The sequence below is a fragment of the Neoarius graeffei genome, chromosome 16 (genome assembly GCF_027579695.1).
Source record: "Neoarius graeffei isolate fNeoGra1 chromosome 16, fNeoGra1.pri, whole genome shotgun sequence".
In the NCBI taxonomy this organism is placed as follows: domain Eukaryota; kingdom Metazoa; phylum Chordata; class Actinopteri; order Siluriformes; family Ariidae; genus Neoarius; species Neoarius graeffei.
This window is the reverse complement of record NC_083584.1, coordinates 60,649,342-60,675,717: the sequence shown is the minus strand read 5'-3', so window position 1 is coordinate 60,675,717 and position 26,376 is coordinate 60,649,342. Positions and strand designations below refer to the sequence as shown.

The window sequence follows — 26,376 nt, the reverse complement described above, 5'->3', positions numbered from 1 at the left end:
AAATATCTTTTCATACTTGTGTGGATTGTCTGGAATCTGGCAATATAAATATCATAATAGTGGGATAGCCTACTGTATGTCTTAGCAATAATTTGTAAAAAAAAAAAAAAAAAAAATATATATATATATATATATATATATATATATATATATATATATATATGTTCCGAAATAACTACGGAATGTACAACCCCGATTCCAAAAAAGTTGGGACAAAGTACAAATTGTAAATAAAAACGGAATGCAATGATGTGGAAGTTTCAAAATTCCATATTTTATTCAGAATAGAACATAGATGACATATCAAATGTTTAAACTGAGAAAATGTATCATTTAAAGAGAAAAATGAGGTGATTTTAAATTTCATGACAACAACACATCTCAAAAAAGTTGGGACAAGGCCATGTTTACCACTGTGAGACATCCCCTTTTCTCTTTACAACAGTCTGTAAACGTCTGGGGACTGAGGAGACAAGTTGCTCAAGTTTAGGGATAGGAATGTTAACCCATTCTTGTCTAATGTAGGATTCTAGTTGCTCAACTGTCTTAGGTCTTTTTTGTCGTATCTTCTGTTTTATGATGCGGCAAATGTTTTCTATGGGTGAAAGATCTGGACTGCAGGCTGGCCAGTTCAGTACCCGGACCCTTCTTCTACGCAGCCATGATGCTGTAATTGATGCAGTATGTGGTTTGGCATTGTCATGTTGGAAAATGCAAGGTCTTCCCTGAAAGAGATGTCATCTGGATGGAAGCATATGTTGCTCTAGAACCTGGATATACCTTTCAGCATTGATGGTGTCTTTCCAGATGTGTTAGCCGCCCATGCCACACGCACTAATGCAACCCCATACCATCAGAGATGCAGGCTTCTGAACTGAGCGCTGATGATAACTCGGGTCGTCCTTCTCCTCTTTAGTCTGAATGACACGGCATCCCTGATTTCCATAAAGAACTTCAAATTTTGATTCGTCTGACCACAGAACAGTTTTCCACTTTGCCACAGTCCATTTTAAATGAGCCTTGGCCCAGAGAAGACGTCTGCACTTCTGGATCATGTTTAGATACGGCTTCTTCTTTGAACTATAGAGTTTTAGCTGGCAACGGCGGATGGCACGGTGAATTGTGTTCACAGATAATGTTCTCTGGAAATATTCCTGAGCCCATTTTGTGATTTCCAATACAGAAGCATGCCTGTATGTGATGCAGTGCCGTCTAAGGGCCCGAAGATCACGGGCACCCAGTATGGTTTTCCGGCCTTGACCCTTACGCACAGAGATTCTTCCAGATTCTCTGAATCTTTTGATGATATTATGCACTGTAGATGATGATATGTTCAAACTCTTTGCAATTTTACAAGCCGCTGCCACTCCAAGATGCTCTTTTTATACCCAGTCATGTTAATGACCTATTGCCAATTGACCTAATGAGTTGCAATTTGGTCCTCCAGCTGTTCCTTTTTTGTACCTTTAACTTTTCCAGCCTCTTATTGCCCCTGTCCCAACTTTTTTGAGATGTGTTGCTGTCATGAAATTTCAAATGAGCCAATATTTGGCATGAAATTTCAAAATGTCTCACTTTCGACATTTGATATGTTGTCTATGTTCTATTGTGAATACAATATCAGTTTTTGAGATTTGTAAATTATTGCATTCCATTTTTATTTGCAATTTGTACTTTGTCCCAACTTTTTTGGAATCGGGGTTGTAAGCTACATTAGAATATCAGTCCGAAGTTGGAGACAAATTGTTGCTATAATTTGCTGTTGCTGTCATTTCAAAACCAGATTAATTGAGAAAGGCAAAAGGCCCAGATGAATAGTTTATACCATTTGAAACGGTAGGGACTTCTGTTTATTTTGATGTATGGTTTGTCGTGTAAACTCAGGAGTTAGTGAGGTATTGCATCGACAAGAACGGGTGTGGAGATGGACGCAGTACACAGAATATGATTAAATTTGATGTGAATTCATTGACGTTAATTTTATCGCCAACCGTTTAACAAAGCAACTAGTGGGTAGCACTGTTAGGAAGCTTGAGTTGTGTGGCTCCACGTGATAATTGTGTGATGAGTGTTCCACCAGCAATTTAATGGAGACGAATGGGTGCAATTTGGACGCATCGGTCGTATATGGTTATTCCGGAGTGCCAAAGATATTACTGTTTCTGAAATGTAATCAGAAAATTTTACTGGGACACAGAAGATATATACTGGGGCACGTGCCCCTGTAAAATGGGCCTGGTGACACCCAGGGCAATTTAGAGTAGCTAATTGACCTAATCTGCCTGTCTTTGGGAGGAAACCAGAGCACCCTGAGGAAACCCGTGCAGACACGAGGAGAACATGCAAACTCCACACAGACAGACCCACATCAGCCACTGGGCTCAAACCTAGAGCTTGCTTACTGTGAGATGAAAGTACTAAACCACTACACCACCGCGCCACCAGGTTAGGGTTGGTAGTTAATAAAAGAAATGACTGGATGTTGTCAACTAGAATTTGTTTTACTAGCATCACATTCTCTTTAGAATATGAATATCCCTGTATTCGGTGTGTATTCTGTCTGATCGGCTGCCTGTATGTCTGATCTGAATGTGAATGACATGCATGACTCTGTTGAATATGAACATGATGTTTATTCATTTTAGTAATAACAGTTGAAATGACATCACATGATCAATGAATTCATGACAAATAAAAGCAAAATGGCTGAATGGCATAAATACTGTAACACAATGAAATGCTTAATGATGTTTACAGGTTGTGTAAAACACACACACACACATTTAGATATTTGAAAGCAAGTGTGTGAAAAATATGACACGTTATACCGATAATTTACCAAAGGACCCTGTATCCTGGCTTATTTAATACCTTACTTTGGGTAACACTTTTGTATAGAATGATATTAGCTAACTCGCAAATCAGTTAAACTCAATTACTCTAGTGGCAACTCCTAAACATAACACTACCAAGATAAATATACAGAATACTGCAGTTTATGAAGCTATTAAAGTGCAAGCAATGGGTCCTTTTCACATTTGTGTTTTTTTGTTGTTTTTTTTCCTGCCAGAAGTCGCCCTGAATGAAGCTACAACACGATAAAGGCTGGTGCTATTATTGGTGTTAGCACTTTCACATTGGTACGTGCTATATTTTTGTCGAAAACTAGCATTAACATAGCTAACTTCAGCTAATTAGAGATGTAAACAAAGTGAATCTGGCTGACCTTTAAAAATTCAGCAGAAAAAGTAAACCACTGAGTGTTTGCTAGCAACTCAGCACCATTTAGCCAACTGCTTGACCTACATACAATTTTATCGTTGCGTAAAAGTGAGGAATGCAAATGAATTAAAAAATGGTAACGTGTAATATAATACACAAACAACATGATGTAACTACGAAGCTAGTTATCTTCCTGATCGCTGCGAAATAAGTTTCCTATGAAGAATTTATTATAAAAATAATAATAAGAATTATTCCTGAATTTCCGTTTTGAAAACAGTGAAGAGAGTAACGTCTTTCAATGACGAGTGAACTGATACACATCAGTGTTTATTTATTTGGTAGAAAAATCGTCCCGTGAACAGCAGAAATCTTTTACGTACTTCTGTTCACGTACTTCTGTTCTTTGTGAAAAGGGACGTTATGTTTAGCGAGCATCAATCACATGACATGTTACTTTCCTATGAATGAAATGCATTGTTCAGACTGATTAATTAATGATAAAAAACACTTTATCATGACCCTTAACAGCAGAAGCATTTATAAAATATACTTTTTTTGTGCATAAAAAACAATTAACCAAGTAATGCAGGTTAATTTTCTTACCCTGAGTCACATTATTGTTGGACACGCCCACAAAAATGATGGTGGCGATGGTGATTATGTTTTGTGTCATGCGTCTGTGGGTGTTGTGTTGTCGTACGTATGTTACGTTTCCAGCATTAGCCCTATACTCTCCGATTTCTGTTTATCGTCAGTATGTGAAGTATCCTGCGTATGTTTCGCAGTGTGTGTCAGCGTGCGGACAGGCAGCTGTAGCCGCAGTTTCTTCCAGAAGTGAGACGTGAGCGAGGTCGACTTGTCTCCTTCCCAACGGACAAGCGCGAGAGCGATACGTGCGCGGCGCAGCTCTTTCACGCACTTGTGCGTGTCCTGTTTGTGACTCTTGTCATGCATCACGTGAGTCGGTTTAAACTGGACCAGCACCAGCTTCACGTTGCCACCCCGCAGCATGGCAGACACACCCACCCGAACCTCCAGGAGAGCCTGGGCATCCCGAAATGCACTGCATGCACTCAGTATGACCAGCAAACGCCGACTACGACTGACGAATTGCAGAGTCTCCTCTGTCACAGCTACACAAACACACATACGATTTTGCAGAGTTAAATATGATCAGCCAATAACAAATCTAATATCATGTGACATTAGCCAAGCTGTGCCATTTTGGAACATCATGCTAGGAGTCTGGTTTGCTAGCCAACATTACACAAACTATCATCATCATTAAATCATACTAATCTGTATGTCAAGTTAAAAATAAATAAATAAATAAATAAATAAACTCCCAGTGCTAAAATTTACACCGAACACCTTCGTTGACCCGAGAACGTTATGGTGTCACTCGGTAAACTCATTAAACGCACTTTCTCATTCCGAGTCTGGAGTGTATCAGGGTTCATGTACTCACTTCCACCTGGCAGACTGTCTCTGTCGAATATACACACGGTGTATCCAAACTCTGCCTCCAGAACACGCCTCAGCGTTGCCATGACAAACTCCTCCTCCTCAGTGTTGCGTGCGTACGAGATGTACACATCATACTCCTTATTATCTACACACACACAGATAAGCAAAATCGTACAATGTATTGTAAGGTATGAAATGGCACGTGGTATGGAACACATCCACAGTGGAAGTTCAACAACAGTTCTGTGTGAAGTAAGGTGCATCGCTGCTTCTGTGTGTGTTACCTGTGTCTCTCTCGTCCGTGCCAAACCAGGAGCGATAGAGAAGGTGCACCTCGAGCCAGAACACACGATACAACACAAAGAGCAACAACGCGACAACCAGAGTTGCACCAAGACCACAGCCGAGCTCTACAGCAGGAATGTACTCTATACACACACACACACACACACACACACACACTTTTTAATAGCAGCATGTCAATAAATACAGAATAAAATGTCAAGTTATACATGTCTGTAAATACAAGCTTTCCTTATGAGAGAACATAAAACTAAAACATAGTACATGGGGACCTGAAGAAATCAGAGAACATGGGACCCAAGGAACTTCTACAAAGAACAGGAACAGTTCATCTCAGCAACAAACTGGACCCCCAATCCATCGGTATCACCTCATACTGTACCAGCTGGTTGTGGTGGTAGGATCATCATGCTCTGGGGCTGTTTTGCTGCCAGTGGAACTGGTTCATTGCACAAAGTGGATGGAATAATGAAGAAGGAGGACAACCTCAGAATTCTTCAGCATAAACCATCAGAAACTTGAACACGACTTGGGAGTTACAACAGGACAATGAACCCAAACACGCATCAGAGCTGGTTGTGGAGGATAAAGCAGGCCAACATTAAGCTTAAAACAAGTCCTGACTTCAACCCTATTGAAAATATATGGATTGTGCTTATAAGTCGAGTCCATGCCAAGAAAAAAAAAAACTAATTTAATTGAACTCTGCCAATTCTACCATGAAGAGTCGTGAAATATCCAACCAGAATTCTGCCAGAAGCTTGTTCATGGTAAACAAAAAATGTCTGGTCAAGGTGAATCTTGCGAAGAGACATTTTACCCAAATATTAGGTGTGCTGTATGTAAAATTTCGACCCTGTGTTGATTTCAGAAAACCCAAAGCAAATTAAAACTTGTGTACCAAGTTCTAGCGTTTTTTTTTAAATTAAAGCTGTATGCTGTACAATCATTCTGCCACAGAAAAAGAACAGTTCAGAGAAATTACTGAAAGCCCAAATATTGCCATGATGTTCATATCCAAGATGACATTCACATCACTGTCACATTCATTCTTTCAGTTGAGGTCATTTAAGTTTTTAATTTATCATTTATTTCTTCCGGGCGGCACGGTGGTGTAGTGGTTAGCGCTGTCGCCTCACAGCAAGAAGGTCCGGGTTCGAGCCCCGTGGCCGGCGAGGGCCTTTCTGTGCGGAGTTTGCATGTTCTCTGCTTGGGTTTGCTCCGGTTTCCGCCAAAGACATGCAGGTTAGGTTAACTGGTGGCTCTAAATTGACCGTAGGTGTGAATGCGAGTGTGAATGGTTGTCTGTGTCTATGTGTCAGCCCTGTGATGACCTGGCGACTTGTCCAGGGTGTACCCCGCCTTTCGCCCGTAGTCAGCTGGGATAGGCTCCAGCTTGCCTGCGACCCTGTAGAAGGATAAAGCGGCTAGAGATAATGAGATGAGAGATGAGACAATGTGAACTGATCACACTCACGCTACATAATTCAAACTTGCAAATTAGATATTTGTGGAAATTAAAACCTAGTAAGTAAAACCTACAGCTCATTTCCTTCAAAACTGCACTCCTTGTACCTGAGACTATTTTTTTAAAGCAAAGGGTCGTCTCACACCAAACACTGACTTTTTTTTCATGCTTTACTGCTTACTGACCTTTATGGTAAATTCTTAACGTAGAAACATTTCATTATTTTTGAAGGCATCTTTACTCTACATCATTTCACTGCATGTGCCTAAAACTTTTGTACTGTATTTTCAAGCCAATGTGTGTTTTTCTTTTTATTATACAGTTGTGGTCAGAAGTTTACATACAGTGGCATGAATGTCATCTTGGATATGAACGTCATGGCAATATTTCGACTTTCAGTGATTTCTCTGAACTGTTCTTTTTCTGTGGCAGAATGATTGTACAGCATACAGATTTAATTAAAAAAAAACTCGAATTTGGTGCACAAATTTTAATTTTCTTTGGGTTTTCTGAAATTAACACAGGGTCAAAAATATTCATACAGAATGCCTAATATTTGGGTAAAATGTCTCTTTGCAAGATTCACCTTCACCAAACATTTTTTGTTTACCATGAACAAGCTTCTGGCAAAATTCTGGTTGGATATTTCATGACTCTTCGTGGTAGAATTGGCAGAGTTCAATTAAATTTGTTTTTTTTTCTTGGCATGGACTCGACTTATAAGCACGGTCCATATATTTTCAATAGGGTTGAAGTCAAGACTTGTTTTAAGCTTAATGTTGGCCTGCTTTATCCTCCACAACCAGCTCTGATGCGTGTTTGGGTTCATTGTCCTGTTGTGACTCCCAAGTCGTGTTCAAGTTTCTGATGGTTTATGCTGAAGAATTCTGAGGTCGTCCTCCTCCTTCATTATTCCATCCACTTCGTGCAATGAACCAGTTCCACTGGCAGTAAAACAGCCCCAGAGCATGATGATTCTACCACCACCACCAGCTGGTACAGTGTCCCTCTGTACATGGTGGTCATTGTGGCCAAACAACTCAAGCTTTGTCTCATCTGACCATACAGCTTTCCTCCAGAAGGCTTTTTCTTTGTCCGTGTGGTCAGCTTCAAACTTTAGTTAAGCTTGAAGGTGTCAATTTTGAAGCAAGGGGTTATTTCTTGGATAGCAGCCTCTTAGTCCATGGTGATCTGAACTGTAGACAGTGATCCATCAGCTTTGGCAGGGCTGTGCCTTGGTGGTTCCCAGGTTGTTCCTGACCATCCGAACCAATTTCCTTTCAGCCGAGGGTGACAGTTTGGGCTTTCTTGAAGCAAAGTGGCTTAGCAAAGTGACTACACCTCACAATAACTTGCATGCAACTGTTTGAACTGATCTTGGAATTTGCAATTGTTTAGAAATGGCTCCAAGAGACATTCCAGAGTTGTGTATATCTGCGATCCTCTTTCTCAGATCTGCACTGAGCTCCTTGGACTTTCCCATTTTATTGTATGTTGGTCAATCCAATGAGTGCTGTAAACAAACCCTTTTTCTGAAGGCACAGAGAAGCTACCAGCTGTAGTCAATCATGATCGCTAACAGGAAGTTAAGAGACCTCGGCCTTGGCAAGATAAGAGACATTTTGGAAGTTTCAGCACCTCTGAATTAATAATCTAAGTGAGCGTATGTACATTTTTGATCCTGTATGTATAATTTTGACCCTGTGTTGATTTCAGAAAGCCCAAAGAAAATTAAAACTTGTGCACCAAATTCTAGTGTTTTTTTTAAATTAAATCTGTATGCTGTACAATCATTCTGCCACAGAAAAAGAACAGTTCAGAGAAATCACTGAAAGCCCAAATATTGCCATGACATTCATATCCAAGATGACATTCATGTCACTGTATGTAAACGTCTGACCACAACTGTATATATACACATTTACAAGTACCGCAAATTGGCCTAGTGGTTAGCGTGTCCGCCCCTCAATCAGGAAATCATGAGTTCTACTCGTGGTTGGGTCATACCGAACCCAAAAAGTCATCTTCGAACTTTTTGACTTACCTTCGTATTTGCCGTGCATCCTCAATCATCTCATCTCGTCTCATTATCTGTAGCCGCTTTATCCTGTTCTACAGGGTCGCAGGCAAGCTGGAGCCTATCCCAGCTGACTACGGGCGAAAGGCGGGGTACACCCTGGACAAGTCGCCAGGTCATCACAGGGCTGACACATAGACACAGACAACCATTCACACTCACATTCACACCTACGCTCAATTTAGAGTCACCAGTTAACCTAACCTGCATGTCTTTGGACTGTGGGGGAAACCGGAGCACCCGGAGGAAACCCACGCGGACACGGGGAGAACATGCAAACTCCACACAGAAAGGCCCTCGCCGGCCACGGGGCTCGAACCCGGACCTTCTTGCTGTGAGGCGACAGCGCCACCCACTACACCACTGTGCCACCCATCCTCAATCACTCCAATATAAATGTGTAATGGTTCAGTCCAAGGACAACATGTATGTCATTTCACTTCCAAACAATACTGAAAGGGACTAAAAACTAACTGAATCTTGGGGATGACTTCTAGCTTTCTGGATGTTGACACTAAACCAACTTCCACGTGTCTGTCCTTATATCCATGAAGTGCAGTCAATAACTTGATCTGTGCACAGGTTTTCCACTTATTGGTTCTCAGTAGGCCTGGTTTTTTTCTGCATTAAAAACATTCAAATATTCCATTTTTGTGAACACTGATTCCGACTGTAGTGTGTTAATGCAGTGTGAGTGAATGACAGTTCTTTGAATGTCATGTCGACACCATTTACTTGTCTGTTGTCGTGTCTGTGTGATGCCACCTGCAAAATCACAATCTAGTAGCTGTGCCAACTTTTACCCACTTACTGTTCAGCAGAACACACACTTCTTCTTGTGTGCACCTGTATTTTTTTTTAAGTGTGCTTTTAGTGCTTTATGTAACATAGTTTTATAGGTAAGATAGATTGGAATAAACTTATTAAGCATTACATAACAACTGCATGAGTGGCTATTTGTAGACTTTATACACTTGATTGAAAAATGTTATAAATGTATATATTGGCTTATCATCACAATAATAGATTTTAACACTTTCCCAAATAAGTGTGCAACTCAGGCTTGTAGTACTCGAGTCCGACTCGTGCCCTAATTTTAAGGACTTGTGACTCGACTTGGACTTGAGCACTGATGACTCGGACTCGTGCATTAGCTGCATTCGGACTCATAAATTGGAGACGAGGACTCTGATTTTTTACTTTATTTTTTTGTAACATGCCATAATAATTTGGCATAAGATATTTATATGTACATTAATCTTTATACTAATTTTGTGTAAGAGTGTCACACCTGCGCACCTTGGCACGTGCATCAGATAGACTCTCGGGCGCGCTCCGGACAGCACATGCACCAAGCGGACTCTCACGTGTGCCATAAATGACTCACATCTGCACAGGATTAAGGCAGAATCAGAGCACCGATATAAAAACTGTGAAAACACGCTTACTTTGCGAAGTATTGAGTTGTGTTGCTGACACATTACCGAGCCTTATTTCCTTGTTTGGTTTCCTGATTTCCTGTTTCTTGTCTTTGATTCTGCCAAGTCTACGATAGCCTGTTTGTGCCTCGTTCGACCTATTGCCTGTTTCACCGTTTTACGATTTTGTCTGCCGTTCTGGATTGATTGACGTCTTCACTTGTATTAATAAACACACCTTCTGCACTTACATCCGTCTCCCAACCGTCTCTGACAGAATACTTCACACTCTGACAAAGAGAAGCACATTCACCTGTTCATACATCATGTTCAGGAAGAAACTAATGTAATGGCACTGAAACAGACGCCGTCAGACGGTGCGGTTGGAGTCTTGGACTCGGACTCGACTCGGATCAATAGTGGACTCATCTCATCTCATCATCTCTAGCCGCTTTATCCTGTCCTACAAGGTCGCAGGCAAGCTGGAGCCTATCCCAGCTGACTACGGGTGAAAGGCGGGGTACACCCTGGACAAGTTGCCAGGTCATCACAGGGCTGACACATAGACACAGACAACCATTCACATTCACATTCACACCTACGGCCAATTTAGAGTCACCAGTTAACCTAACCTGCATGTCTTTGGACTGTGGGGGAAACCGGAGCACCCGGAGGAAACCCACGCAGACACGGGGAGAACATGCAAACTCCGCACAGAAAGGCCCTCGCCGGCCACGGGGCTCGAACCCGGACCTTCTTGCTGTGAGGCGACAGCGCTAACCACTACACCACCGTGCCGCCCCGCGTTACATTTCTTTGTTAGTGTATTTGCACTTTACTATTGAAAATGTGAATATATTTGAAATACAATAAAGTATATTTATTTTTCACTTGGGAAGAAATCTAAAATCAAGCTAAAGAGTAATGTGTTGAAATGTTAATTGTTGGATAAAACTGACACTGTTGCATCATTCAGGGTTTCCACTGGCGCTCGTCATTGACGACAATAATGCATCAGTGAGGAAAAGAAAATGACTAGCAGTCATCACAGTGACGAATGTATGTGTCATCATTATCATAAGTCATCTTTTATAGAAATCCCTCAACAAATACCTGTTTGCTGAAATCCAACCCGAGTGAAGAGACGATGGGAAGCCAGAGTGTAAACAACGAGCCCGTGCTTGTGACCAATAAAAATTGACGACACACAGTGACCACCAAGCTTTTAACCAATCACACTGCATCTTAATCGGCCTGGTGTGGTGATGTAATTATCTCTGTGTGAACCAAACAATGGTGCAGTCTAAGCTGGTGAATTTTTTTGAACGAGCTTCTTCAAGCACTGACGATGATTTAAGGGCCGAAACAGCTACAGGGGAGGCACACTCAGGGCCCTGACCGTCCCCGAGCACATCGGACAGTGTCAGTCATACAGGGGTTGGTTAAAAAAACACCAAAGTGAAAGTACTGTCAGCTGGCAAGCAACTGAAGGGAGCTCTGTTTTGGGTGGCATGGCGTGTTCAGTCCCCGTGGTGAACGCATGATGAAAAACGCTATGCCATTCTGTGTTCGATTTGTAAATCGACAGGAAATTTGTATTCCTTCACTATTGTTTGTTCCAAGATTCTTCTCGACTCTGTTCAATTGTAAATCAAGATTTGTGTTGAAGTAAAGGCTAAAGGGAGTCCTAATATCTCATCTCATTATCTCTAGCTGCTTTATCCTGTTCTACAGGGTCACAGGCAAGCTGGAGCCTATCCCAGCTGACTATGGGCGAAAGGCGGGGTACACCCTGGACAAGTCGCCAGGTCATCACAGGGCTGACACATAGACACAGACAACCATTCACACTCACATTCACACCTACGGTCAATTTAGAGTCACCAGTTAACCTAACCTGCATGTCTTTGGACTGTGGGGGAAACCGGAGCACCCGGAGGAAACCCACGCCGACACAGGGAGAACATGCAAACTCCACACAGAAAGGCCCTCGCCGGCCACGGGGCTCGAACCCGGACCTTCTTGCTGTGAGGCGACAGCGCTAACCACTACACCACCGTGCCGCCCTCCTAATATCTCTTTTGAATAATTCCATGCTAGAATAACCTTCAGTAAGCTCAAACTAAAGAGGTTTATTTTAGCCTGATGGTGCACGGGGCGTCCAAAATCAAGTCTCTTTTATTAGAGTCTGGAGTGGAGCCCAAATTATATCTGTAATGGTGAGGCGGAGCTGGATCTGTTCAAATATTTGAATTGCGCCAGTTTGGTTGGTATAAACCTGCATTAAGTCCACTTTGATAAGTCGGTAACTAAGAAAAAATACAGACTAAGTGAAGAAAAAATAAGAAAATACTTCTTTGACTTGATTTTTCAGAGAAAAAAGTGGAGAATAGTTTTCAGAACCTGGCAGGAACCCTGATCATTCTGTAAGAAAAGAGGAGTAAGAAATTCAAGAAATAAATTTAACACATTTTGTCTTCATACAGAAGTGACTCCAGCCTGAGAAATGTATTTATTAAGGATTATTGTGATGGTTGTGTTGCTGTTTTAGCTCCACCCACATGTTACCTGGGTAAGAAGGGTAACTAAATTCAGTACAGATACACTATATGGCCGAAAGTTTGTGGACACCTGACCATCACATCCAGATACGCTTGCTGAACATCTTATTCCAGACTGACTCCCCTACCACGGGGAGTGGGCAGCACGGTGGTGTAGTGGTTAGCACTGTCGCCTCGCAGCAAGAAGGTTCTGGGTTTGAACCTGGTGGCTGACGTGGGCCTTTTTGTGTGGAGTTTGCATGTTCTCCCTGTGTCTGCATGGGTTTCCTTCACATTTCAAAGACATGCAGGTTAGGATAACATGGGGTGGCCTTGGGCTGAAGTGCCCTTGAGCAAGGCATCTAACCCCCAACTGCTCCCTGGGTGCTGTAGCGTAGCTGCCCACTGCTCTGGGTATGTGTGTGTTCACTGCTTCAGATGGGTTAAATGCAGAGAGGAATTTCACAAGTGTACGTGTCATGAATAAAGTTGTTCTTCTTCTTTCTACCACTGTTCCTCAAGCGCCACTCTTCTCTTCTCTTCAGGCTGTCCACTAGATAATTTTGGGGTGTGGCTGTGGGGATTTGTGATCATTCAACTACAAGAGCGTGAGTGAGGTCGGGCCTGGGGTGCAGTCGGTGTTCCAGTTCATCCCACAGAGTTCAGTCAGGGCTCTGTGCAGGAATTCTTCCGCTCTGACATTAACACACCATGTCTGCACAGAGCTCAGTTTGGGGAAGACCCAAGCACATATGGGTGGGATGATCAGGTGTCCACATAGTGTACTTGGGTATTTTAGGGCTTGCTTGGCAGTGGAAATAGGGGCAACATGAAGGATTGTGGGTAATTTGCTGTAGACCCCGAAGCCGCCGCCAGGCGCCGCTAAAACCGCCATTTAGAATTTGAGCCGCCGCCAGCCAATAATTTTGTAAGCCAATTTGAGCCGCTATCTAATAAAATTTGGCTGAGCCACTAAAAATTGTGTACATCAAATAATGGGTTTATCCACATCATGAGCTACAAGAAAAGTGACACAAACATGATCAACTGTACACACTAGTAGTAACACAATAGAGACGTATAGGCATACACTGTAGAGATTTAGAACTGATATCACAGCACAGAGCGCCACCACAAGCTTGCCGTTGTGACTACCTGTCTGGCTTCCCGCCCCTCACACCGTTACCACGATACACTGGGGAACCCGGGAACCCACCCAGAGCATCAATCGACTCCGATATCGACGAGATGGCTGCATTCTTTGCCGCTGCTGAGGGAAAGTGTAAAGGTATTTTTTTGTTTGTTTGTTTGTTTGTTTCACATACTTCGAGATTGATAAAAAAAAAAAAAAAGTACTCCACCACTCTACTTTCATCATAGTAAGATAGCTGCCAGTCCTTCACTGGTCATTGCTAGTGAGAGTAGATAGCTAGATGCCTTCCTCGAACAATCCAGATTAGCTTATTATTAGCATTGAACTACAATCTTGCTAGATTTATATTTACAATGAAGTAAGAGACCAGGGGACCTGTGGTAATTTGCTATTTATTCCCCCCATTTGTTTGATCCGTTCGCCCGGATATATGCCACACAGTGACGTCCAGTATCAGCCATTTGTAGCCATAAACATTTTGGTGGCTGCAGCAGCCATTAAGGTTTTGGCTGAGTCAGCTAGCCAGCCAATAATTTCATCAGCCAGCCATTATCCTGAAAACAAACGGCTTCGGGGTCTAATTTGCCGAGCTGTGCCGCACCATCCAATGGAAAAAACAACAAAAAAAAAACCAACAAAAATCATGAAAAGATTTTGGGAACATGAGATTTTTTTGTGAATTTGGGCACATTGGGAAATGTCGAGTATCAACACTGAGCTATATTAGCTTGGGGTGTGTGTGTGTGTGTGTGTGTGTGTGTGTGTGTCTGTCTGTCTACCTTCTTTCTTCAATGTGGCAGCTTTGCTCTGGAATCCTTTACTGTTCTGAACGGAGCAGCGAAACTCTTTGTGCAGATCGTCTTCTTTAAATGGTGACACACTCAACACTCTCTGCACTTGACGGTCACCATAATCATCTAGTAGCACCCTACACACACACACACACACACACACACACACACACACACACACACACACACACAAAGGATTAAAAAACAATCATCGTGCAAAAACTGAGATTTGAAGGCAGAGAACTTATACACTGTACTGTGTGTGTGTGTGTGTGTGTGTGTGTGTGTGTGTGTGTACTTGACTGGAGGTGAGGTGTATCGAGGATCTAATAGTTCCTCCAGTGTCTTGTTGTTGATGCTCCACCACACCTGCAGCTCCTCATCATTAAGGTATGGAAAGAACGCACAGCAGGCCAACGTTGCAGTCTTTCCTGTAGGGTTACCATAGAAACCCACCGCTTAGCAAAATACCCCTACAGATGGAGTCACCACACTTTTGCTAGCTTCTGTCATACATTAACGGCTCTGCCATATTGAAAAGTATGGCGTTTAAATGGTACCGCCGATGGGGAATGAGGCTGAGAGTCACCGACCGTAACTTTCCCGCCTCCAAAGTCTTAAAATTCAATTTGAATCACAAACAAGTGGCACCAAAGCACGAGCTCATGCACACAGGATGAGTGAAGAGAAGCACACTCGCACACTGCATGTTCTGTTCGTTGCTCTTGCGAATACCTTCGTTTCCTCGCAAATCATTATTTTCCGACAACACATCCCAAAGAGTTTTATGCTACCTTGTTACAGACATACACCGTAATATTTGGACTGTAGTTTTCAATAAATACGTATTTATCACATTATCCTATTTGGGTGAAGGCTGCCTACGTAGAGGGACTATGAATGAGACTCACCCACGCTGACGGTGTAAATCTGACGATCAGCTGGATTCAGTATCTTTGGCTCTTTGTGCCCCTCGTTGGCTGTTCTCACACACACACACACACACACACACACACACACACACACACACACACACACACACACACACACACAGGTATCCTTGACCAATACTGCGTACAAATACAATAGCTATCATAAGCATACATTACACATTTGTTTACAAATAGTGCTTTAGCATGCTAGCATTATTAAGAAAATTTAAAAATGAGGTGCTATCATTAGAGAGTTAGCACATCGAGGCTGTCTGAGTGCAGTACTATGTTTGACATCAGGTCGTTTTAAATGCGCATAGGAAGTTGAATGATTGCAGTATTTGTATGTGTATTAGTGTGTGTGTTTGTGTGGGTAGGGTCATACACACGGCTCTGAGGGTGATGGTGTATGTGTAGTTGAGCGAAAGTCCGTTGCTCTGGTAGGTGACGATGCAGGTGTAACGACCGATGTATAAAATGAACATTTGGAAGATCACAAGCTCATCTCCGCGCAGTTCTTTGAAGCCATCGGATGAGGTACGACTGCAGTTCTACACACACACACACACACACACACACACACACATTTGTAACAATATCACAATACTGGTACTGATATAATGGCAAAACAGTGAAACCCAACCAAAAAAAAATAAATACAGCATCACACTGAAACACTATAGTGTTGTACTAAAAAAACTACAGTATTTTGCTAAAAAAAACCAAAAACCCACTATGGTATCATCCTAAAAAGCTACAGTATAGTACTGAAAAAACTACAGTATTGTACAGAAAGACTACAATATCATACTAAAAAAACTACAATATCGTACTAAAAAAACTACAGCATCGTACTAAAAAAACCTGCTGTATCTTACTAAAAAAAGAACAGTATCATACTAAAATAACCTACAGTATTGTACTTAAAAAACAGCTGTGTTGTACAAAAAAAAGACAGTATTGTACTAAAACATAATAGTATCGCACTAAAAAACATCAGTATTGTACAGTATCGCACTAAAAAAAATGACAGTATTGTACTAAAAACAATATAGAATCGTGCTAAAAAACTACAGTATCGTACTGAAACACCATAGTACTAAAAAACTACAGTATTGTATTTTTAAAAACTATAGTATCATACTAACAAAACAGTATCATACTAAAAAAAACCTACAGTATCGTATTAAAACCCTACAGTATCGTACTAAAAAAAAACCTACAGTATCGTACTAAAAAAACCAGTATCATACTAAAACACCACAGTATCTTACTAAAAAAAAAAAAAAAAAAAAAAGTATCGTACTGAAACACCATAGTATTACACTAAAAACTACAGCACTGTACTAAAAAACCCTACAGTATCGTACTAAAAAATACTCTACAGTATTGTACTAAAAAATGTCAGTATCGTACTAAAAAAATACAGTACCATACTGAAACGCAATAGTATTGTACTAAAAAACTACAGTATTGTACTAAAATAAACGACAGTATCGTACTAAAAAAATGACAGTATCGTACAAAAAAATACTCTACAGTATCGTACTAAAAAATGACAGTATCGTACTAAAAAAATACCCTACAGTATCATGCTAAAAATGTCAATATCATACTAAAAAATACAGTACCATATTGAAACGCAATAGTATTGTACTAAAAAACTACAGTATTGTACTAAAATAAACCTACAGTATCGTACTAAAAAATGACAGTATCGTACTAAAAAAAACCATACAGTATCCTACTAAAAAATGACAGTATCGTACTAAAAAAATACAGTATCGTACTAAAACACCACAGTATCTTACTAAAAAAACTACAGTATCATACTGAAACACAATAGCATTGTACTAAAAAACTACAGTATTGTACTAAAAAACCCTACAGTATCGTACTAAAAAATGACAGTATTGCACTAAAAAATACCCTACAGTATCGTACTAAAAATGTCAGTATCGTACTAAAAAACTACTGTATCATACTAAAACACCACAGTATCTTACAAAAAAAACTACAGTATCGTACTGAAACATCCTACAGTATCATGCTAAAAAAGCCTACAGTATCGTACTAAAAAAAATACAGTATCATACTAAAACTCCACAGTATCTTACTAAAAAAACTACAGTGCCATACTGAAACACAATAGTATTGTACTAAAAAACCCTACAGTATCGTACTAAAAAAATATCACTATATCGTACTAAAAAATACAGTATCATACTAAAACACCACAGTATCTTACTAAAAAAAAAACCTACAGTATCGTACTGAAAAACCCTACAGTATCGTACTAAAAAAATGACAGTATCATAATACAAAAACTACAGTATCGTATGAAAAAAATTACAGTATTGGACTGAACAATACAGCATTTTACTAAAAAACAAAAACAAAACCCTATGGTATTGTACTAAAAAGTGACTATCATACTAAAAAAAAAAAACCAAATAAAAAAAACAGTATCGTACTGAAACACTACAGTATCATTCGAAAAAAAAAAAGACTATCGTAAAGAGCCAGTATAAAAAACAAACATTTGGTAGATCACAGCCTCGTCTCTACACACTACCCTGGAGCCATTGGATGAGGCACCAATGCAGTTCCACACACACACACACACACACACACACACACACACACACACACACACACACACGTCACAATACTGGTACTGATATAAAACAGTGAAACCCAACTAAAAAACCAAACAAACAAAAAAAAACGACTGTATCGTGCTGAAAAAAGTACGGTATCATTCAACACTACAGTACTATACTGCGATACTTTTTTGTATTGTATCCTGTACAACCATAGCATGCGCACACACCCACACACACACTCACATGGTACCAGATGATGCTGTCCATTTTGCTTGGTAGGTACTGCACGTTGGGACAGCGAAGTGTGTAGTTGCTCTGCAGTGGGACAGAGATGTTACGGTGCAGCGTGTCGTCACAGTGACCTTTACGGGGAACCACATCCAATCTTACACTGATCTTCACACACGAGGACATGTTCCTGCACACGTGTGCGATAGCGTTGTTATTTATATATCAGCCAAACTGTAACATGCCCATTTATGAGTGCACACATGGGCATGCTTCTTCAGCAGTGAAGTACGTGAAGCCTATTTGTTAGTGTGTTTATGGTCGCTGTGCTACTGCAGCAGTTACATTACTCTGTCCATATGTTAGTGTATTTAGGGTAAGTGTACTATTCTGTAACAAAGAGTGTTAAGTTAGATATTTGTTATAAGGTGTGTGTGTGTGTGTGTGTGTGTGTGTGTGTGTGTGTGTGTGTGTGTGTGTGTGTATATGTACCTGAGAATGCAGATGTACTCTCCTTTGTCCTGCATGCTAGCTGGCTGTATCCACAGTGAGTCTCTGTGTTTGACGAACTTCGGTAGCTTGAGGTCAACCGGCTCCTCAAGCTCGTGTGTATGTCGGTACCAGAGCAGTGTGTGTCTCGTGGTCTGAATCTTTGCGTAGTTATACAGCTTCGAGTGTGAGAAGAGTGGGCAGTGTATTCTCCCCGCTTCACCTTCATACACTTTCACCACTTCTCTTTCATACACACCCCAGTTCACACATGGTGGCCCTGAAACACACCCACACAAGTACATTTTCAATCACAGTGTAAGATTAAAACCCATCTTGTCCTATGCGCAGATGTGTACGGTATGCTAACATGCCAATTCTAGCATGCTAACACACAAATGTTGATGTATTTCTGAAATTATTTCAGCATAACAACATTGAATACTTTTGCAGGTTTGTAACCAAGCAAGCAAACATTATGCTAATAATTATTCTGTGTAATAAAAATGAAGAACCATGCTTGCTGATGACCCACTGACATCACCAAACTGTTGCATTCTTCTTTTGTGATGCTTTCCCAGGCTTGTACCCCAGCTTCTTTCAGTTGTTGTTTGTTTTGGGGGTTTTCTCCCTTCAGTCTCCTCTTCAGGAGGGGAAATGATGCTCAGTTGGGTTATGGTCTTGTGATTGACTCGTCCGGTCTAAAATCTTCCACTGTTCCCCCGATGAAGTCCTTTGTTATGTTGGCAGTGTGCTTTGGGTCGTTGTCTTGCTGCATGAAGTTCCTCCCAATTAGGATGCCTTTCGCTGTAAAATTTCAGACAGAACATTTCTGTAGACTTTTCATTCTGCTGCTACCACCATGAGTTCCATCGTCAATTAAGATTAGTGAGTCCATTCCAAAAGCAGCCATGCAAATCCAAGCCATAACACAACCTCCACCGTGCCTGACCCATGAGCTTGTTTGTTTTGGAGCATGAGCAGATCCTTTCTTTCTCCACATGTTTTAGCCTTCCCATCACTTTGGTGGTCCAAGAACTTTTGTGGATCATCTCTGCATCTCTTTGCAAATTCCAATCTGGTCTTCTGATTCTCACTGCTGATGAGTGGTTTGTGGTATGGCCTCTAGATTTCAGCTTTCAAAGTCTTCTTCAGAGCCCCGGGGCCGGCGAGGGCCTTTCTGTGCGGAGTTTGCATGTTCTCCCCGTGTCCGCATGGGTTTCCTCCGGGTGCTCCGGTTTCCCCCACAGTCCAAAGACATGCAGGTTAGGTTAACTGGTGACTCTAAATTGAGCGTAGGTGTGAATGTGAGTGTGAATGGTTGTCTGTGTCTATGTGTCAGCCCTGTGATGACCTGGCGACTTGTCCAGGGTGTACCCCGCCTTTCGCCCGTAGTCAGCTGGGATAGGCTCCAGCTCGCCTGCGACCCTGTAGAACAGGATAAAGCGGCTAGAGATAATGAGATGAGATGAGATGAGATGAGATGAGATGAGATGAGATGAGATGAGAAGTCTTCTTCAGATGGTGAATTGTGATACCTTCATCCCTGCTCTGTGGAGGTTGCTAGTGATGTCACTGACTTATTTTGGGGGGTTTTCTTCACAGCTCGTACAATGTTTCTGTCATCAACTGTTTGATATCTGGTTGTTTGTGCACCAGTGGTTTCTTTCTTTTTCAGGACATTCCAAATTGTTGTACTGACAATGCCCAATGCTTGTGCAATGGCTCTGATCCGTTTTCCCTCTTTTCTCAGCTTCAAAATGACTTGCTTTTCTCCCATAAACAGCTCTATGGTCTTAAAAGATCGTAGGCAACGGTTTTCAGTTTATGCACATTTGAAACTTTATATGTTAAAAACCCCTCTGTAATTTTCTTCTGGTCCCAAGAAGTATTGTTAATAAGTAATAATTAAAATAAGTTAGTGCGGATCACGGCGAATTTCTGTTCGGCGATTTTCGTGACCACTCAGCGCGTGACGTCATTCAAGACAAACAAACCGCTTGAGTTGAGTCCACTTCCGTTTGACTTGCATTGCTGTTCGGCTTGAGTGCAGACGTGCGTTCGGGAATTTCCAAAGAAAAACCCCCATGCCTTATTGTTGTGCAGTGAACTGTAACAACGGGACCGGTTCAGGAAGAAGTTTTTACCTTTTTCTGAGAGAGGAGAAGAGGCGGAGAGAGTGGATTGGCTTTTTCTGAGAGAGGAGAAGAGGCGGAGCGAGCGGGTTGGCTTTTTCCAGAAGAGGAGACGAGGCGGAGAGAGTGGATTGTGCGCGTGAAGCCAGTGGGTTGGCTTTTTCCGAAAGAGGAGACAAAGCGGAGAGAGTGGATTGTGCACATTAAACAAAATCAAGCAGTCAAAGAAGAAACGGAGCAGCAACACTCAAGCAAAAAGGAGAAGATTGGAGATAAACCTTTTTACCTTTGCTTGCAATTGACAAGTCAAGAATCCTGAGGGATCCTGTACAATCATTGTGGAAATGAGACAAAGGGATATTTCCTCGCTTAGAGTCGGCTATAAATAGTATAATGCTGTGAATGGCAGGCTAATGTGGCCTACCGGCACACTGTCAAGTAATCATTACCTATCCACTAGGGAGAGCGGTTTAATTATTCTTCAAAAGGGCTCTTATTTAGTATTACGACGAAAGTAGGAATTTATCATAACGACCAGGATAAATCGTTTGGGCGCGAGTCTTGTTGAGGTCCGGGGTCACCACGATCAGAGTCAGCTGAGTCGCTGTCCGATTCCGAGGCCGCACGGTCAAACCAGTGAGCCACATTCACCGATTGCTTCGCAACGACCATAGGGTCATAAAAACATGGTTTCACCTCTTGATATTCAATTTGGAGAGTTCCTACTTCAAAATCGCTATCACTTTCAGACATTTTGCACAACCTCTCACGACCAAAGTCCGTACATGTGTGCTCGGTTTGCAAGTAAACACAGAGCTGCTCCCGGTCTGTTTGGCTTGAATGACGTCACGACAACGGTCCCCTGGCGGTGAAAGTGCACATAAGTGAGGTGTAAACAAACCTTCGGAACTTGCGCAAACCAGTATATTTTAACCGTTTTATTCAATTTTATGCTGCAAATTAGACACCAGGAAGACTGAATTCGCTTGATATTCTACGTTCCACCTCCGACCATTGCCTATGACCTTTAAGGTCGGTTTATCCTTTTTGACAACAAATGCAGTCTTCACAGGTGAAACCCAAAGCTTAAACCAAGAGCAGACATTCAGAGCTATTAATCATTGAAACAATCACACCTGGGCAACAGGAATCACATGTCAGTCACATGTTCCAATATTTTTGATTACTTGCAAATGGGTGGGTTCAAAGAAAAAGTGCCAGGTTCTATAAACAGATTTTAAACAAAAGGTTTAACACATCTAGATGTAAATATCAGGAAACGAAAGCTGTAATTCTGATCAATCGTCTCGTATTCAGCTTTCGATCTCAAACCCAAACGTCTTCAGTGTATAGCAAAAAACTAAAGTATCGGCCTTGCCGTTTTAATACTTTTGGTAGGGACTGTACAAGTCATAGTTTAGAAATACACATACACACACAGCTGAGCAACATATACAGACTCAGCAAACTACACCAAAATCAATCACTCTCATCCCTGACATTTATTTGTGCGCACACACGCGCACACACGCACACACACACACACACACTTTAAATCAATATTTAGAGCAAAAAATATAGGATGTACTGTAATGTACAAATTCCAAAATCGAAGACAGCAGTGGAAATTTACTTACACACACACACACACACCTGCTTTGGATTATGTTAATTCATTCTGCATGCTAACATCACCCCAGATAATATAACTGATTTACAATTCTGCATCAGAACAAAATATACGAGGCACACTCGGTATCCCCCTTCCCGCACACACCGGATCATCTGTGTTTCAGAAAACTCACTGCACTGCTGGCCCATCATACACCATAAACCCCAGTCTGTTCACTACATAGTGCACTATTTATGGAGTGCAACGTTTTATAGTCTTCCCTGAGTAACGTACATGAGAGTCAAATCAAAATGTAATTCTAAAATTATTTATTTTAAATAGGTGTGACAAACGTATAATCTTTCCGCACAACCTCCATTTGGTTCAATGCAAGTGAGTATAAAATCCGATAATGAAAGTTATTCTCTGAAAGGAGCAAAGCCTTGTGTAAGAGTACATTACCTCTTTTTGAGGCGTTCCCTTTATTTAGGAATAGCCATAATCCCAGAAAAAAAAAGCACTTTTCCTTCAGTAGGTAATCATATTTAAGCTGATTAAATGTAAGTAATGTGAAAAACATTTGACGTTGCGTACAGTGCACGATCTAGTGTAATTTAGAAACACTATACACATTTACCACATTGAAGATAAACCTTCATGTTGCTAAACTGGGTTGTTCCCTTTCCTTCTTATAGGAAAGTCTAAAATCAGACTTAAGGCAGGGGTGGACAAATCAGAAACCCTGATGCCTGGGACAAGCAGATTTCATGTCCACTATAAGGTTATTTGGAATAGAAAAGGAAAAAAAAAAAAGCTTTCTCTCTATTGACTTTGGCAAAACAAAATTTTCTTCTTGATATTTAAAGTTAATGTGTTTCGTAGTAGTGAGCTGGATCTAGATGTTGTAAATAGCCACCTGCTGGACTACACAAACCCGGCTGATGGTAGAACAGTCTTTACTGGGCGGTTTAAGTCTTTGTATGAAGGCGATCCTCTCTTTGTCTCTGACCCTCCCTCTTAATTTCAAACCATATTTATGCGATTTATGCACATTACCATTAATCAGTTGGGCCACATTTTGAGATACAAGCTGAATATCGAGAAGAGGGGGATTCATCCACTTAACAAAACAACCGGTCAACTTTCTTTTAGCATCATTTTTTACTCATGTAATTAGTTACTGTGGCAGCGGGAGCGTGGTCAAGCACCGGTCTGTGACAGGAGGGCGGAGTCAGGGAAGGTAAGTGGCAGAATCACTACACCTGAGAGCAATTAACCTGTGTTTGTGTGTCTTCCCAGTGACCGCGCCCTATATAAGGAGGGAGAGCGAGAGCAGAGGGATGATCCCTGAACAAGACGCCAGTCGTGTGTGTCTGTTAGAGTTCAGAATTGTGAAACTGAAAAGTGTAGCAATAAACGCTATTTTGAACCTGATCTCTGTTCTGCCGTCCTCTGTGCTCCACCCACCAATACTGAACCGCTACAGTTACCCAACTGATTAATGTCATTATAAGGTCAGGTCAGGCCAGGAGACCTGCTACTGGTATCCTGTAATCCAGTACTACCTGCTGCAGGGTCAGGTACTCGGTGACTAAACCATCTCCTCCACCGGTTCCTTGGAGTATGGTCAGGAAGGTGTCTGGACACCCTGATGGAATTAAATGCAAGCTCCATCTAAAGGGCGTCAGCTCTGGGAAGTCAACGACAGCCATTCGACAACTTCAAGTTGATTGCAAAGAGGCACTCCTTTGACTATTTTAGCCTTTAGTTTCTTAGAGAAGTGCCTAAGGCCCTTTAAGAGCTATGGCATGGTGAACCTGAATTAGTTATTCTCACACCATATTTCTAGCTTTTGCTTAATGAATACACTTGAACATGCTGAGGTGGCAGAGCAGGAAGTGTTGCTGGCTGAGAGCTCCAGGGTTCCCAGTTTGTTCACTAAGTGTCCATGTCCTCCCCATGGCTGTGGGAGTTTCCTTCAGGTTCCCCCGCTTTCAAAAAATATGCTGGTACTTTGTTGCTCATCAGAAGGTCAGGGTAAAAGCTCCAGCACCATTAATCTGCCACGGTTGGGCGCCAACTTCCTAACAAGCTGGGACATGCGAAGGAAAAAAAGTTTCAGTGTGCTGTAATGTCCATCCATCCATTATCCATAACCACTTATCTTGTGCAGGGTCACAGGCAAGCTGGCACCTATCCCAGCTGACTATGGGCAAGAGGCAGGGTACACCCTGGACAAGTCGCCAGATCATCGCAGGGCTGACACATAGAGACACACAACCATTTACACTCACATTCACACCTACGGTCAATTTAGAGCCACCAATTAACCTAACTTGCATGTCTTTGGACTGTGGAGGAAACCGGAGCACCCAGAGGAAACCCACGCAGACACAGGGAGAACATGCAAACTCCGCACAGAAAGGCCCTGTCGGCCACTGGGCTCAAACCCAGAACCTTCTTGCTATGAGGTGACAGTGCTAACCACTACACCATCGTGCCACCCGTGCTATGAGACAAATAAAATGTAACCAACTTACCGTATGTGGATGGATGATGTTCATCTTCAGTGAGGTATGAATGAATGTTTGAATGTGTGTGGAACACAATCCCATCCTACCTCATTTATTGGATAGGCTCTGGATTAATTGATAAGACACTTTCTGAAGAGCAATGATCAAATGAATGCACTCTGCAAAATTTTGCAAGGTGGTGTATGAAAGCCAATAGTGTTGGGTTGCTGAAGCAATTCCAGTCTTTTTCAGTCTATCCCTTTTTTTGCTTCCCAAACATTTCCTAAAAAGATAAAATTATGTCATATTTCATTTGGAACAAGAAATGACGATGATTCAGTAGCCAAAAAGGTGTGGAGGTACGGATTCACCCCATTTCCCAGTCATAATACTGGCCAACCAAGAGCCAAAGCATTCTGCTATACTGATTAGAGGCCAGATACCAATTCCAACAGCTCTAGTCCCTCTTCCTTATCTGCTCTTCTTTACTATCCTCTACCACTAACAATACTACCCTACTGTCAGAATGCAATCATTCGCATATAGTTTTAGAAACACTTTGGCTTGCGCTATATGTCTGTGTTTATGCCAATAGTTTTTATCCATTTATGTGGCAGCATTAGCAGATTATTCTCTTGAAAGAATGGCCATTACAAATATCAAAGCTTTAAAAAGATGAGGTCCACCAGTCTTATCACATCTATTGGACCACTGTAAGCAAGACAGCTAATTGTATTAAACTGCACAAGCCCGTTTGTCCTCTTTACAGCCATAGATAAAGGGACATTAAGCAGATCCTTATGTTGGGGGGGGGGGGGGGGGATCACACAGAGTTCAATTGATGGAATTGAAAAGAGACATAATGTTACACCTACCTCATAGCATTCTGATCTTAAAGTTCCAAAGGCTTCTACCATTACTGATTTTTTTTATTGTTTGGTATTACATATACTGTACATATTGGGGTGGAGAATTCATAAATTTATTGGCTAACCCACCAGGTCAGTCAAAACTCCATATTTTGGTTTTCAGAAACTGACAAACTGACTAAAAACTGCTAGCTAAAACAATCTACTAACAATAGCTAGATAACCATGGTGGTGTAGCAGTTAGCACCGTCACCTCACAGCAAGAAGGTTCAGGCTTCAAGCCCAATGGCCGATGGGGGTCTTTCTGTGTGGAGTTTGCATGTTCTCCCTGTGTCTGTATGAGTTTCCTCGAGGTGCTCCGTTTTCCCCCAAAGTCCAAAGACATGCAGTTAGGTTAACTGGCTACTGTACATTGCCGATAGACCCCTTTGCAGTAAACGTCATTCATATGTAAGAGGAAATTGCGTGCGCAGCCTGGACCCAAAAAAGACTCCGCGACCGGTAGAGACGAGAAGAAATATTTGGAAGAAATGCCTAGTTGTTGTGTTTT

General features: G+C 41.6%; 1 protein-coding gene across 1 annotated transcript in view; it reads right to left on the bottom strand.

The window, feature by feature from the left end:
- Positions 1-2,618: 2,618 nt before the first annotated feature.
- Positions 2,619-26,376, bottom strand: part of LOC132900927 (interleukin-1 receptor accessory protein) — a 33,780-nt gene continuing 10,022 nt past the window's right edge. Inside the window, exons 3-11 of the mRNA XM_060943311.1 lie at positions 18,701-18,977; positions 18,224-18,398; positions 15,760-15,925; positions 15,354-15,422; positions 14,741-14,873; positions 14,431-14,579; positions 4,977-5,120; positions 4,694-4,837; positions 2,619-4,358 (exon numbers count right to left, since the gene is read on the bottom strand). Coding sequence (XP_060799294.1) covers positions 3,931-4,358; positions 4,694-4,837; positions 4,977-5,120; positions 14,431-14,579; positions 14,741-14,873; positions 15,354-15,422; positions 15,760-15,925; positions 18,224-18,398; positions 18,701-18,977 — 1,685 coding nt within the window. The 3' untranslated portion in view covers positions 2,619-3,930. The remainder of the gene's footprint in view (positions 4,359-4,693; positions 4,838-4,976; positions 5,121-14,430; positions 14,580-14,740; positions 14,874-15,353; positions 15,423-15,759; positions 15,926-18,223; positions 18,399-18,700; positions 18,978-26,376) is intronic.